This window comes from Balaenoptera borealis, assembly GCF_965194805.1.
Source record: "Balaenoptera borealis genome assembly, chromosome: 9".
In the NCBI taxonomy this organism is placed as follows: Eukaryota; Metazoa; Chordata; class Mammalia; order Artiodactyla; family Balaenopteridae; genus Balaenoptera; species Balaenoptera borealis.
Genome location: NC_138873.1, coordinates 119,559,479 through 119,574,976, shown reverse-complemented (window position 1 = coordinate 119,574,976; position 15,498 = coordinate 119,559,479). Strand labels below are relative to the sequence as shown.

General features: G+C 36.2%; 1 protein-coding gene and 1 long non-coding RNA gene across 3 annotated transcripts in view; one reads left to right on the top strand and one right to left on the bottom strand.

Annotated features, from left to right (window-relative positions):
• ME1 (malic enzyme 1) overlaps positions 1-15,498 on the top strand; it is a 193,170-nt gene that overhangs the window by 150,468 nt on the left and 27,204 nt on the right. For both annotated transcript variants that reach the window (XM_082405864.1, XM_082405863.1), the window contains exons 7-9: positions 552-661; positions 12,338-12,435; positions 14,194-14,307. In XM_082405864.1, coding sequence (XP_082261990.1) covers positions 552-661; positions 12,338-12,435; positions 14,194-14,307 — 322 coding nt within the window. The remainder of the gene's footprint in view (positions 1-551; positions 662-12,337; positions 12,436-14,193; positions 14,308-15,498) is intronic.
• Positions 1-15,498, bottom strand: part of LOC309635089 — a 55,396-nt gene that overhangs the window by 27,594 nt on the left and 12,304 nt on the right. The window lies entirely within an intron of this gene.

Sequence of the window (15,498 nt, the reverse complement as noted above, 5' to 3'; positions counted from 1 at the left end):
CTTACATGTACCATACACGACATTTTGGCCAAATGGGGCTTCTTTCTGTTTTTTGAATGATTTTTTTTCTCTCCTAACTTTCACTTCAGTTACTTTGCTTCTGCTGTTTACTCAGCTTGTAGAACCTTACATCTCTACTTTTGAAATCATGACGTGATTAAAACTCAGTTCATTTGTTACCTGGTTTGTAACCCCAGTCAGGAGTGATATCTGTCTTCTCAACATCTGTTATTCCTTGTTTGTACCACTTTTATATTACTTTTCATGCACTTTTCATTTATTTCAAAATAAGTTCTGCTAACTTTTAAATTACTTGACTGCAGGGTACCAGTCATCTTTGTAGTATTTCACAGTGCCAATGCAATGCTTTTTTCTGTAGTAAGCATGTAGTAAATATTTGCTGAACAGACGTATTATATATTTATACTAAGTAGCAAGATAGGACCTTTAAAAGAAAATAATGTTTTGCCTTTTTTATAGTCTAATGTTCAAGGTTTATTTTTAAATGTTATTTCATTAACCTCTTCTAATGTGAATATTTTGTCCCATAGGTATGGCATGAATTGCCTTATTCAGTTTGAAGATTTTGCCAATATAAATGCATTTCGGCTCCTGAAAAAGTATCAAAACCAGTATTGCACATTCAACGATGATATTCAAGGTAATCAGATTTTCACTGCATGTGGGTCAAAAACAACATGTCCTGATATTAGTTTGTAATTTTATAATGATTCAAATTCAGTAAATTTGCACTAGATACCGATTAAATGCCAGGGGTTATGCTTGATGATTTCACACATTATTTCTCATTTAATTTTACATATTTGAGAAAAGTACTCTGTGACTTTAGAATGTACCATATTACGCATGAGCTAACGAACAGGTGCCCTAAAATCTGATAAAATCCCCAGTGATTATGGCTAAACAAAGAATAAAATATATGAAAATATATTATTCATTGTTTAAAATGAAGACTGTGTATTTCTCTCTTCAGCCTTCATCTCAGTCAGTTTTCTAAGCTTTCTAAGCTTAGAAATCAGTCACAGTTTCTAAGCTTTACCCCAGCAGAAGCTGCCTTTGTACACAGTGTGTACCGCATTTTCCTGTTTGTCTTTGATTGATTGTACATGCTTGGCTACCTGCTTTTGTCTAAGTTACTTATTTTGTTTCTCACTAAGCCCTTTTTTGCAACTCTCTCTAGATCCACCCCGCCACCAACCCACCTCCCCACATCCGAAACCTTCCAATGAGAATCTTACTTTTCCTGTTTCATAAAGGGCAGGTAGAATAAAAGCGCAGGCAGAGATCCAAAGGAGGAAGGCCACAGTAAATTCTGGCAACCTGAAAGAAGATCACAAATGGCTTCCATTTCACTAATCTCAGTGAACATTTTTCAGTGTTGACCTTCCTTGGATTCTCAGCAGCATTTAACATTGTTGACCCCACTGTCTTCCTTGAAATACTCTCTTCCGTCAACTTCCGTGTCACATGCCCCTGCTGACTTGCTTCCTACCTCTTTGAATTTTCACCCTTTTTTTTTCCAGGTTCATCCTTCTCTGACTAGCTATTAAATGCCAGAACACTGCAACACTCAGTCCCAGGTCCTTTTCTCTTTGTTCTATTATATCTTAGGTATATACTGCAAGGCCACCCATCCCACTAGCAGATTTATATCTTTAGCCCAGACTTCTTTGAATTTCGGGTTCATATACCCATCTGGTTATTTAAAATTTCCCCTGGGATGTCTCAAAGTTATCTCATACTCAACCTCCCCACCATCAAACTCTTATTTCCCCACCAACCTCAACCTTCTTCGTGTGTTCTCCTTCTTCGTGAATTCCTGATGTCTCTCTCTTCTTCATCTCTCCCTGCCAAATACACTCCATCACTCATCCTCCTGATTTTCTGTTGTAAAAGTCTGTCTCTTCCACAGATTCCTCTCCGTTAACCTAAGGTAAGTTACCATCATCTCTCCTAAATAATGGGCATTTTCTAAGAAATCTATCCACATTTACTATTGCTTCCCCTTCTTATGTGTTCTCTCCATAGTATGACTACAGTTTGCCAGATGTAGACCTAGGGGCTGAGAATTTTGTGACAAGCCAAAGTTTTCTTTTTGCCGTAGATATCTAGTCATATCATCTGTTCCATAAAATACTTTAATGGTTTTCCATTGCACTTAAGATGAAAGATGAAAGTCATAAATATGGTCCAAAATGCATGGTCTGATCCCTACCTGTCTCTCCAACCTCATTTTTTTTTGCCATTCTAGCCATCACCGTCTTTTTCAGGTCCGAACATAAGCCAGACTTCTTCCTGTCACAGGGTCTATTCAAATGCTGATCCATCCTCCTAGAATACTCTTCCCTCCCCTCTTCAAATCTCTTGTCAATCATGACATTCCTCAGGAAAATCTTCCGGATCCTTGTGCTAAGCCAAATCCACCTATCATAGGCTTGCATAGCCTTACTTATTTTTCCCTTGTTGAACTTATCACAGAAACAGTTCTATATATTTATGTAATTAAAAAAATTAATATCTCCCTCCCCACTAAACTTTAAGCTCTGTGAAGGACAAGAATATGTCTGTTTTGTTCATCACCTTGGCGTTAATACAGTGCCCAGCCCACAGAAGGTCCTTAATGTTAATGGAATGAATGACTGTAACACGTCCAAAGCAGGAGTTAGCAAACTACCGCCTATGGGCCAAACCCAGCCCACTGTCTGTTTTTGTAAAGTTTTCTTGCCACACAGCCATGCCCATTTGTTTATGTATTATTTATGATTGCTTCTGTAAGTCTGGGGCAGACATGATGTGACCGCAAACCCTAAAATACTTACTACCTGGCCATGTACAGAAAGAGTTTGCCAACCTCTGGTCTAAAAAGAGTTGGTGAGAGTCGAACTAAGGAATTAGGTTGGCTAAGATAGGTGTGCATTTTGGAGAGATCCCTTTCATTGTTTTCAGTGTAGAGACTAGATTCATTGGGAGCAAACTTAAAGGCTGTTGCTGTAGTCCAAGTGCATGATGATGGTGCCTGGTTCTGGGAAAATGCCAGTCAAGACTAAGAAGTAGACAGATGATTAGTTGTTGATGATGAGGGTGAGGAAATAGCCAAGGATAGAGCCTAGGTGTTTGCCTTGAAGAACTGGTAGAATGGGAAGACAGTAACTGAGAATGAGAAAATGAGAGGCATTATAACATATAGATGTTAAGAACTCTGGGGTCAGACTGACTTGCTTTGCTCCTTCTTCATTAGCTGTGGACTTTGATCAATTGACTTCACCTCTCTGAGTTTTAATTTCTCATCTATGGCAGGAAGTTATATAATAGCTTCTATTTTCTTCTTTGGAAATGAGAGGATTAGAAGTTTGATGAGGGTAAAGGGAATTTGAAAGAACTGCTGTAGAGGACTAGAGAGCCATCTGACCATGAAACACAAAAGGATTCAGTAGTGGGTGCTGAGGGTCCACTGAAGTTGAAAACCACGAACATACCATGACCCCAGGCTGAGCAGCTTGAGTGCAAGAGCTTAGGAGTAGGCAAGGCCAGGATGGTCAGTTGGGTCTGTCTATGCTGGGTATTTTCCTGTATTTGTGCAGAGAAAGGACAATGGGATAAGAGTTAAGGTTAGCACTAAGACCATAGCACTAAGTTGGATAGAGATGGAAGTGAAGATATAAGGATGGGTAGGTAGGGCCAAAGGGCTAGATTCCCATGAAGTTAAACAATAGGTATAATGGGGATAACTGAGTAAAGAACTGGAAAGGTAGGAGATTGCAACCATGATGAGTGAGGTATTCCAATGTAGTTCTTCCAAGAAGGATTAGTTCTGAGAGATGAACCAAGGTGAAACTTAGGAGGAATGTAGCCAAAGTGGAGTAAGATGAATGCCATTGGAAATGAGGTGGTCAAAGAAAAGTTTAAATGTAAAATGAGGATGATAATATTTCTCTCGTAGAGTTTATATTGTGGACAAAATAGTTATTTGTGAAAATACTCTATCAACTGAAATATACTTTATAATTTTTAAAATTGACTATGCTTAAGTTCTTTAGTATAACATAGCTATGTAAATATAGTGTGTTTAAAGATAATGAGTCTCTTTTTACATTTTGAGACACACTAACGTAATTGGTCTACTCTTTCTTTTCCTAAAATCCTTTGTGATGTTAATTACATTATTACTTTATTGCCATCTTCATGACAAAGATCCTTACGTTATTTCAACTTCATTTTCTTCTTTTTGTATTCCTTTTTTTGAGTGTTTATTTATAAGAAGTGAATATGTGGAGGATTTCAGAAAGGAAATGAAGACAGTCTAATTTTAATGTGCTATAACCCTAACTTGAAGATATAATATATAATGATAGAGTGCCTTTGACGCCACAGACATAGGCTTTGTAGATCAGTGTCTATAAGTCACCTACCAGTTCATTTTGTAGTAGCCTCTAAAGTAGCCACCAGTTAACTGTTGAACAAAACTGTCCTGTCCTTTCTTTAATATTCTATATCTTTTGATTTTGTGGGTCTCACAGAAATGTCTGTATAGACGTTAAAGACCGGTATTGCATAATTTTGAATCATTTTATAGAATAAATAGGTATCAGATTTCAGTTTAAGAAAAAGAATGCTAAATCCAAATCATCAAACAAAATGAGCAATTAGGAATTAGGGTCAGCATTTCTGTCAACTGTGGCCAAGAATTTAGGGGTCAAGGCTTGGGCTGCATCAGAATGAAAGTCAGGAGCACAGGAAATCTGAGGCAGATGCCAGGCCAAGCCAAGAGCACTGCATGTGGAGCTGCCCTGAGAATCCACAGCAGAACATTTCCCCCAGCAGATCACCCCTATGGAGCATTAAATAACTAGTTTTCACCTCAACTAATCTGCCTAAAATATAATCTGCACACACACAGTCTAGATATTTCCACATTTTAGTGTCCTACTGCCTTAGCCAACAGAAAGTTAACATTTGAGAAAAACGAGTCTAATCTCTAACTAGACAAAACTTTTGGCAAGTTATTGGAGTTCTGACTAGAAATGACCAAACTATTTTGTGCTTTCTCCATACCAAAATAGTGTCCTTAGTGACACATCTTCCCCATATGTTTCTATTTTACCTTTTTAACCTTATGTTTTTACTATTTTGCCCACAGATGTCATACTTTCCTCACTGTGGGCATAGAAATTGTGTTCTAGCGCCAAAAAAAATAATTCCGTAACTATTACAGCCTTACCATGTAAATAAATGCTTTTACACTGGACCTTTGGGGGAACTTTTTTTTTTTAAACAGATGTGTTATTTAAATTTATTAGCATTTTATGAAAAGTATTTGATTTTTAAAAATACTTAAATTCTACTATATTAATGATCTAAAATAATCTTAAATGATAGAGATTTGGGTTCAAAATTTATTTAGACCTTAATGCATTCTAATTATAAATTATTGCTAACTACAAAAAGTGTGCAAATTAGCTATTAAGAAATGGAAATTACGGGACTTCCCTGGCAGTCCAGTGGTTAAGACTTCACCTTCCAATGCAGGCGGTGCGGGTTCAATCCCACATGCCTCACGACCAAAAACCCAAAACATAAAACAGAAGCAATATTGTAACAAATGCAATAAAGACTTTAAAAATGGTCCACATCAAAAAAAAAAAAAATCTTTAAAAAAAAAAAAGAAAAAAGAAATGGAGATTTAATAATATAATCTGGAGACCATCAGAATTCAACAAATTCAGATCAAAAGAATAAGGTCTCATCCTTTGGTCACTTAAAATCAGCTGCAAAAAGAGATTTTTCTTCCCATAATACCCTCTCTGGAATAGATATTCTCTAACTTGACATTCTAAGTATTTTACATAGAAATTTTTGCCATAATGAACTAGCTTGTTAGGATTTTAAAAAATAAGGTAAATGTAGCCTAATCTTATACCGAATGCTTTGATAATTGAAAAGATCAAAATCAGACATGGTAGAACAGACATTTCACAAATGAAGGAATACCATTGGCCTGAAAACATGTTTTAAAGTTTAACCACACCAAGTTTTAAAAAGCGTATCGAACAGCAGATGACAAACTCTTTCTGTATCAAACTGGCAAAGATTTTTATTGTAATCCCAACTGTTAATGATGCTATAAGAAAATGAACACTCTTGTACATTGATGTTGGGAATATAAATTGGTACAACTCTTGGGGTGGCAATACGTGTCACAAATCTTAATATTATGCAGATCTTTGATCCAAGAATTCTGTTTTTAGAAATTTATCCTCTGCAGACGAAGGTGTGCAAAACAAATATACAAGGATATTTAGCTAGTTAGTTTAAATATTTATTTATTTTCAAAATGAGATGTAATTGACATATAACACTGTATTAATTTTAGGTGTACAACTTAATGGTTTGATACATGTATGTATTGCTAAATGATCACCACAATAAGTTTAGTTAACATCCATCACCACACATAGTTACAAATTCATTTTTTCTTGTGATAAGAACTTTGAAGATCTACTCTTGTGCCAACTTTCAATGTACAATATAGTATTATTAACTTAGTCACCATGCTGTACATTACACCCCCAGAACTTATTTATCTTCTAACTGGAAGTCTGTGCCTTTTGACTCCCTGTACCCATTTTGTACAACTGCCACCAGTCTGTTCCCTGTATCTATGTGTTTGCTTTTTGTTTTAGATTCCACATATAAGGGAGATACAGTATTTGTCTTTCTCTGTCTGACTTGTTTCACTTAGCATAATGCCCTCAAGGTTCATCCCTGTTGTCACAAAACATAGAATTTCCTTCCTTTTAGTGGTTGAATAATATTCATATATATATCTACTTCACATTTTCTTTACCCATTCATTTGTCATTGGACACTTGGGTTGTTTCCACATCTTGGCAATTGTAAATAATGCTGCAGTGAACATAGGGGTGCATGTATCTTTTCAAGACGGTGATTTCGTTTCCTGCAGAGAAATACCCAGAAGTGGAATTGCTGGGTCATATAGTAATTCTAGTTTTAATTTTTTGAGGAACCTTCATACTGTTTTCCATAGAGGCTGCACCAATTTACATTCCCACCAACAGTGCACCAGGGTTCTTTTTTTTCTACATCCTTGACAACATGTGTTATTTTTTGTCTTTTTTTTTTTAATACCAGAAATTAAGTTTATTCAGGAAGAGCAGAGGAATTGCAATTTGGGAAATGCATCCTGTAGCAAATTACAGGAGAGTCCCTTGTCTTTTTGATAATAGCCATTCAAACAGGTGTGAGGTAATATCCCATGCTGGTTTTGAACGGCATTTCCCTGATGATTAGTGAGGTGGAGCACCGTTTCATGGACCTGTGGCCCATTTGTATGTCTTCTCTGGAAAAATGTCTATTCAGATAAGGGTATTTATTGTGATGTAATGTTTAATGGCAAAAATCAGAAGGCCTCTAAATACCCAAAGATACAGGTTTGGTTAAATAAATTATCACAGGTTCATCCTATAGGATATTATAACTCTACAAAATAATATTTTAAAATATATTATTGATATGGTGAGATAGTCACAAAATATTTTTAAGTGATAAAAATATGTTAAATAAGTATGTTAAAATAATAAGCATGGCATGAGATTTTTTAAAAATTAATTTTTATTGGAGTATAGTTGATTTACAATGTTGTGTTGGTTTCAGATGTACAGCAAAATGAATCAGTTATACAAATACATATATCCACTCTTTTTTAGAGTCTATTGCCATGAAATATTTTTCTATAAATTAAAATTTTCTTGAATTTGCATATATCAGGTAGAGTAAGAACTTGTAAGAATGTACATCAGAATGTTGAAAATTACAGTACCTAGACAATGGGATTATAGGTGACTTATTTATTATTCCTGCCAGTATCAACTTTCTGCCAGTATTCTTCAAGCCAAGTAGGGAAAGAATAAACTTTCATTTAATCTTCTTATTTTGAGTATGGTACCCTTGCACCATTATCCCTGGAAACTTACAATTATGTCTGGTGCCTTACAGTCCAGAGACCCTCTTTAGAAACTAAACCTCTAGTTTCTTTCTAAACCTCCAGGGTGTGGGAGAGTCAACTGTGTGCCGACAGGAGAGGGAAATGGATCTGGGTTCAAACAACTTCTTAACAGATTTTTGAGCAGCTTCCTGTGTGTAGCCTGTCTTTTATCCCCACTTCCAGAGCTACTTGGTGCCTCCTACACTCGGGCCTTTTGAGAGTTCTGCTGTGTCAGTCCCACTGCCTCTTAGTATCCCCCGTGGCTGGCCGTGAATTCAGCTTGCTCAAGTCTACTGAGTCAGTTGCCATTTGCCCATCTGCCTTCCCGCTTCTAAAATTGTCTTGCTGTCCTCTTCTGCTGGTCTCTTTGATTTTTTTAAGATCTTCTTTCTGTTGTTTTAGTAGAGTTTGTTGCGGGCAAGGAAAAGTAAATTATATGTTCAGCCCTGATTTTTCACAGTCACCCCTGCCTCGCTGTCTCTGCACTTGCTCTTCTTGCACAGCGTATTCTCCTGCCTGAGGTCCTGGACCTCTCAGATTCACCCCTCAGGACCGGGGTAGGTACCCTGGACCTCTCACACTCACCCCTCAGGACCAGGGTAGGTACCCTGGACCTCTCACATTCACCCCTCAGGACCGGGGTAGGTACCCTGGACCTCTCACACTCACCCCTCAGGACTGGGTCAGGTACCCTGGACCTCTCACATTCACCCCTCAGGACCGGGGTAGGTACCCTGGACCTCTCACACTCACCCCTCAGGACCAGGGTAGGTACCCTAAATGCTTAAACACATTTATTCAACCTCCTCCTGCTTCTAGTTCTTGTACTTCACCTGATCTATTTATTTAGTAAAGCACTGTAATAATTTGATTATACATAAGTCTTCTCTACTGGTTTTATATAGTAAGTCTAATCAGATTTAACAAATGAATTGCATTAGTAGAAGTGATTCTTTGATAAAAGGTAAGACTGATATTTAATAACCACAGCAAAGGGACAGCATAACTGGTGACTTAATGTTAAAGTTGTAATGTACACAAAGACGAATAGAAGTTTCTACACTTTTAAGATTGACTCTTTAGTATCTCGCTAACAGTGTTAAATATTAAGTACTCTTTAAAAGTGATAGTACAAAGATAAACTTTAACCTGTCTTTGATTTCCAAAAAGTTTAGTTTTCAATCTCAAAGCAGAAGTTCCTTTGGAACAATTTAATGTGGAGACTCACATTTTTATGTAATATCAACTTGCCACATTTACTCCCTTGATTGCAATGAAATTTAAATCAAGGCAGTATCAGGTGGTAGGACCAGGTTATGTAGAAGAATCATGTTCAAGTTCACCTTTTGGTAGTGCTAAATATTTCTAATTTTGTTAATTCTGTAAAGAGAAGTTTAGATGTTTCATTATGTTCTCAGGAAATATTATAAAATATACTTAAAAAAATAAATTTATTTATTTTTGGCAGCGTTGGGTCTTCGTTGCTGTGCACAGGTTTTCTCTAGTTGCAGCGAGCGGGGGCTTCTCTTGTTGCGGAGCACGGGCTCTAGGCGCACAGGCTTCAGTACTTGTGGCACGTGGGCTCCATAGTTGTGGCACGTGGGCTCTAGAGTGCAAGCTCAGTAGTTGTGGCGCACAGGCTTAGTTGCTCCGCAGCATGTGGGATCTTCCCGGACCAGGGCTCGAACCCGTGTCCCTGCGTTGGCAGGTGGATTCTTAACCACTGCACCACCAGGGAATCCCCATAAAATATACTTTTAAATATAAGGCTCTGATATCCAGTGTAGATAGAGACTTATTTTGCCTTATTTGGGGTAATATGTCTGAACTTAAAACATTTTGAGTTTTAGTGCAGAGTGATGTAGCATAACCGTATAAAAATGTCACACATTATAGCTAGTATCTTTTGGAATATTTTATTCTGTCTATCCTTAAATGCCCAATTCTATTTAAAAATCAAAACAATAGTACAAACACAGTGATTGTTGATGATATTTCAACTTTGACTCTTCAACTGGTTAAATCTTGGGGTGCTGGTAGAATCTGTAGAGACCCTTAAAGTTACAGAATCTCAGAGTTGGAAGGGAGCTTAGAGTCCCTTAAATCCAAACTTGTGGCCAATATAGAGACAGCTTGAGATGCTATTTGTGAATAAGTGTTCATCTAGTGGCTGGATAGCTGTACCTCGCTAATTAAAATTCTCTTTTCATCTGTTTAACAACTCTAGTCAATCTATCTTGATGTATGAGGCAAATACCATTCTAAACCTGCCACGGTATCTTTCTTACGTAGATCAGCCTTATTTTTACACAGGCTTTCATCGTAAATCATATATAGAAGAGTGGCCTTTGTGTGATGTGTGACTTACTGCAACTCATAATGTGTTGCATGGCGGCTCAAAATTGCAAGCATTTTATATTTGTGTTCCTAAATAAAAAACATGTAAGAGACACACAGGTCTTCAATAATTAATCATTTATTGTGATCTTATTTGTGACTACCAAATTCTATAAGAAAGAAGCAAACAACCAAAAGATTCAAAAGAACAAATCTACTGATGGTGAAGTGTTTAATGCATCTCTGGTACTTGGCATACATAACACTTCATCATTGTGTCACTCTTCAAACCTATTCTAATCTATGTTTTTTGGTTTATTTTTATTTTTTTTAACTAAATGAGGGTGTTTAAAGTTTCACTAGGCTTTACTACCCAGCTGAGTGATCTAGGAATCATAGGTAGAATGTTACTTTAGAGGAGTAAATTGTAGATACAACAGGGAGGTACTGCAGGAAGCTTCAGAGTTATATTTCAGACGTGAACCATGAAGAAATTGAGCCATGTAATTATGTTCAAAGCAAAAGAACCACTCTGTGATCTGTGAAAGTTTATATGGCAAAGTAATAAAATTAGAACTGGTGAAGTTTCTGCTACCATGAGGCATGATGAGGAAAGCTCAGTTTTTATCCTAAATAATTTTTACATTAATTTTGTCCAGCGTCTTTGGGATTCACCAGTGATTTATCATAGGTAGGAAGCTGATTAAAGACTGCACCAACATCAGCTTTTCGTTGCTATTAACTGTTAATTTTTCCAGTTGAAAATTAAAACATTTAAATTTTCTAATAGCACTTAGTATTTTTTGATCTCATATAATACAGTGATTTTACAGCTGAGCAAACTGATGGACACAATGATTTCTCTAAATTCATTCAGCTAGTAAACAGGTTGAGCTGGAAATCCACCTAAGAATCCAAACCCCATGTTCTTATTTATTTATTTATTTATTTATTTATCTATTTATTTATTTATTTTAAAATTGAAGTATAGTTGATTTACAATGTTGTGTTAACTACTGCTGTACAGAAAAGTGATTCAGTTTGAATATATATACATTCTTTTTTTAAATATTCTTTTCCATGATGGTTTATCGTAGGATATTGAATATAGTTCTCTGTGCTGTACAGTAGAACCTTGTTGTTTATCCATTCTATATATAAAAGCTTACATCTGCTAAACCCAACCTCCCACTCCTAATTTATCCCTCCCCCTCCATCTTTCCCCCCTGGGAACCATAAGTTTGTTTTCTACATCCGTGACTCTATTTCTGTTTTGTAAATAAGTTCATTTGTATCATTTTTTTAGATTCCACATATAAGTGATGTCATATGATATTTGTCTTCCAGCATCCATGTTGCTGCAAATGGCATTATTTCATTCTTTTTTGTGGCCGAGTAATATTCCATTGTATATATATATATATACCACACCTTCTTTATCCATTCTTCTGTCAGTGGACATTTAGATTGTTTCTATGTCTTGGCTATTGTGAATAGTGCTGCTAGGAACGTAGGGGTGCATGAATCTTTTTGAATTATAGTTTTTTCTGGATATATGCCCAGGAGTGGGATTGCTGGATCCTATGGTAGCTCTATTTTTAGTTTTCTGAGGAACCTCCATACTGTTTTCCACAGTGGCTGCACCAACTTACATTCCCACCAACAGTGCAGGAGGGTTCCCTCTTCTCCACACCCTCTCCAGCAGGTTCTTAGTCACTGCATCAGCAAATTCAGCCACGGAACCTTCTTTTTTGGAAAGTTTTCAACAGTCGTAAGTTGCTATCTTAAAAGACAGATGTCAGTAGCCTGAGAATTTCACGTCAAATGCAAGCGTGGGGTCGGACAACCGCAGGTTCCTTTTCTGCACCAGTTAACCTGTTGTGTGATGATTTCAAGACATGAGTATCAGTTTGAGGCTTGGGATTCGGGATACAGCAGCGCCCATGTGAGGATTGCTCAACTTGTTTCCTGTTGCAGGAACGGCATCCGTTGCAGTCGCTGGCATCCTTGCAGCCCTTCGAATAACCAAGAATAAGCTCTCTGATCAAACCGTACTATTCCAAGGAGCTGGAGAGGTACCTGCCTTATGTAGTGCTTACGTTCTCCTACACTAGTGAACATGACATTCATTCTGATTACTCATGAATTTGAAGTTTGAGGTAGTCTCTCAAATTTTTAGTTTATTGAAACTATAGGTTTTACTGAAAGATTCTTCAAATTAAATATTGAGGCATATTAATTGTTCACAGGAGACTTTAGAGGCATAGAGATATTTTCACAGTTTTCAATTTGTAAGATTATCAAATGTTGCCGTGGGTTTTTGTTCGGCATATTTAAGGTGCCATGCAGGAACCAAACAAGTTTCCAATGTACGGCTAATTATATATAGAAACCTTTAAGTATTTAAGCTATTATAGCTGATGCTAACTTTTAGTATCCTCCAGTGTCACATACCAAAATTTTCTTTAACTTGACTCACAATTCAATGTGCACTTACATAACTATATAGAAGTTTTTTAGAAAAAATATTTTGAATTGGAGATTCATCATGCAGTATAACCATTCACACGCAAAAGAACTAAAACATTTAAAATTGTTGGAAAGAGATGGCACGAATACAAAATAATGCTGTTTCCTGTTGTCTTTTTCTATGAATTAATCATTTGAAAGAGGAAAATTAGACTCCAGTTATAATAATTCACCCCCAAAATAGAAATTAAAATGTCAGCTTAGTTTGAGCTTCTTGTGAGAAAACTGCCAAAATCTTTTTAGAATTATAGAATGTAATAAATGGGGAAATACTTTGTGGCTATACATATTTTAAGAAGCCTTAAATTTTCAAATTTAATATGATTATGAATAAATGTATTACACTGGAAGAAACTGTGTATACTGCGTTGGGTTTGATTTTACTTGTTCTTAAAATAAAGCAAAATACATGAAGCTAAAACTTACATGCCAAGATATAAACATGTGAAAATATTCAGGGTGTAAGTCACAAATTTATTTTCACATCAGAATAAAAATCAAGGTTAAATTACAGCTCATTAAAATTTGAGGTTTTTTTTATTTCTGTGAATTGTTACATGCTGTACTTAATTTTAGTAAACTTCTTTAAATTTCCAAAGGGTTTTGTTGAATGCCACAGGCCAGTTCTTGGCACTCAGCAGGAGAGAGGTATTCATGGTTGGATGATTCAAAACTGGCCCTTGTTTGTCCCTGAAAAGGTTTTGGAAATTTCACAGATCATCACCAAATTTATCATATACCAAAGGAGTTGATTCCTTTAATCTTGCAAGAAATCTCACAGTACTTTCTTTGTCCAAATTAAGAGAGTAAATAAATGCTTGGGAACACATATTTTAAGTGTTCCATTTTATTGCCTAATTGGTCAAGTTCTCATTCCAAATGACCGGGCTTCATTCTTCCAATTCAGTTAGCAGAGCTTGAACTGAACAATAAGCAATACAGTCTCATAAGCAAGGTTGAGCAGTTCATTATTTTAAATTCAGTATTTTCGTATTAGAGGAAATCTTAATTGTATGAACAGGGTTAAAGACGCTGACAACCAAGGATATCACTGGTTTATCTGTGGCTCAATATAAAGCAGCATAATAGTGATTCTGTTGTAATAAAAAGAGTAAATAATTGTCATTTAGCGGAACCCAAATATGACAAAAATACTTCACTCCCAGTACAAGTGAAGAATATAGCTCTTTTGGTCAATAGATTGAGCCATTTTGTACTTCCTTGTTAACAATGATGAAATGAGGTAAAATGTAACTCTTGATAAGGGATTATGTGGAACAACTTGAAACATTTTTGTTTTTCAGGCTGCCTTAGGGATTGCACACTTGATTGTTATGGCCATGGAGAAAGAAGGTTTACCAAAGGAGAAAGCCATGAAGAAGATATGGTTGGTGGACTCAAAAGGATTAATAGTTAAGGTAAGAATTTGTCATTTTTAACCAGATACAGTATTTTAATCAATATCCCATTCTGGATGCCCATCTCAAAGACAACTACTGTTTCCACCTACCTCACCTCCAACACTGTGTTAAAAGAGTAGCCATTGCACACGAATGACCATGTCATACAATAATGCGGATACTCTTCTGCATAAAGAAGAAAACTATGGCTCGGCTATCGTACCCATCTGTGATGTGAGTAGGCTTTTTACAGCTCCATCGGTTGTCTGCCCACGTGAATTAGTTTAGTTTCCAAGTGAGGTAGTTTGAGACTGATAGGGGTGAAACACTTAGGTCCAGCTCCTTTCACTAAGGGCTGTCTGTCAAATTGCACACTGGCTGGAAAGAAAGAAGGGAAAAAAATGAAACAGCTACTCTTTTACCAGCTACTTTCTCTTAACCAGAGTCTTGAGAGTTTTAATGGTAATTCCTGAGAAGAACTTTAATAAATGGGCTGTTTCAGTGTTAACTTCCTTGAGGTTGTCTCCCAGCTTTAATAGAGACAATAGTATCCACTTTATAGGGTTATTGTGAGAAGCTAAATAAGAGTAGGAAGGTGACCATGACACAGTTGTAAGGCATTATTATTATCCTGCCACTCGTGTACATCCCTCACTCTTCCTTAAACTGCTAGAGAAAATATACTTGTAAATCCCCCTTCCACATGAAGGTGAATTTTTTAAAAATACACTGCGATAAGCAGTGTATCCAGGAATTTAATATAGAAACAAATGTGAATGTGTGCTGACTTTCTGGAAAGCTATTTTATGTGTATCCAGAGTCTTTAAAAGTTTATGCTTCTGATCCAACAGTTTCCATTCTAAGAATCTTTACCATAGAGATAGAGATGTGTACAGTGTTTTATGTGTGAGGGTGTTATCACAGCACTATTTACATTAGTGAAATGTTTCATCATACATTAATTATAATAGTGATATGTTATACTTACCTAAATAAAGGATAATTGTGACATGAATTGGGGAATAGCCCCTGTAATATATAGGCTTAAAGTTATTTTCAAAGAACTATAAATAACATTAAAGGATTCATAACATAATGTTAGGTGAAAATAGGAAAACACTATATTATATGTAACTATTTTGCTTTAAAAATTGAGTTATATATGAAAGAGAAAGAAATGCATCAAATACATATTACTTTAAAACTTAT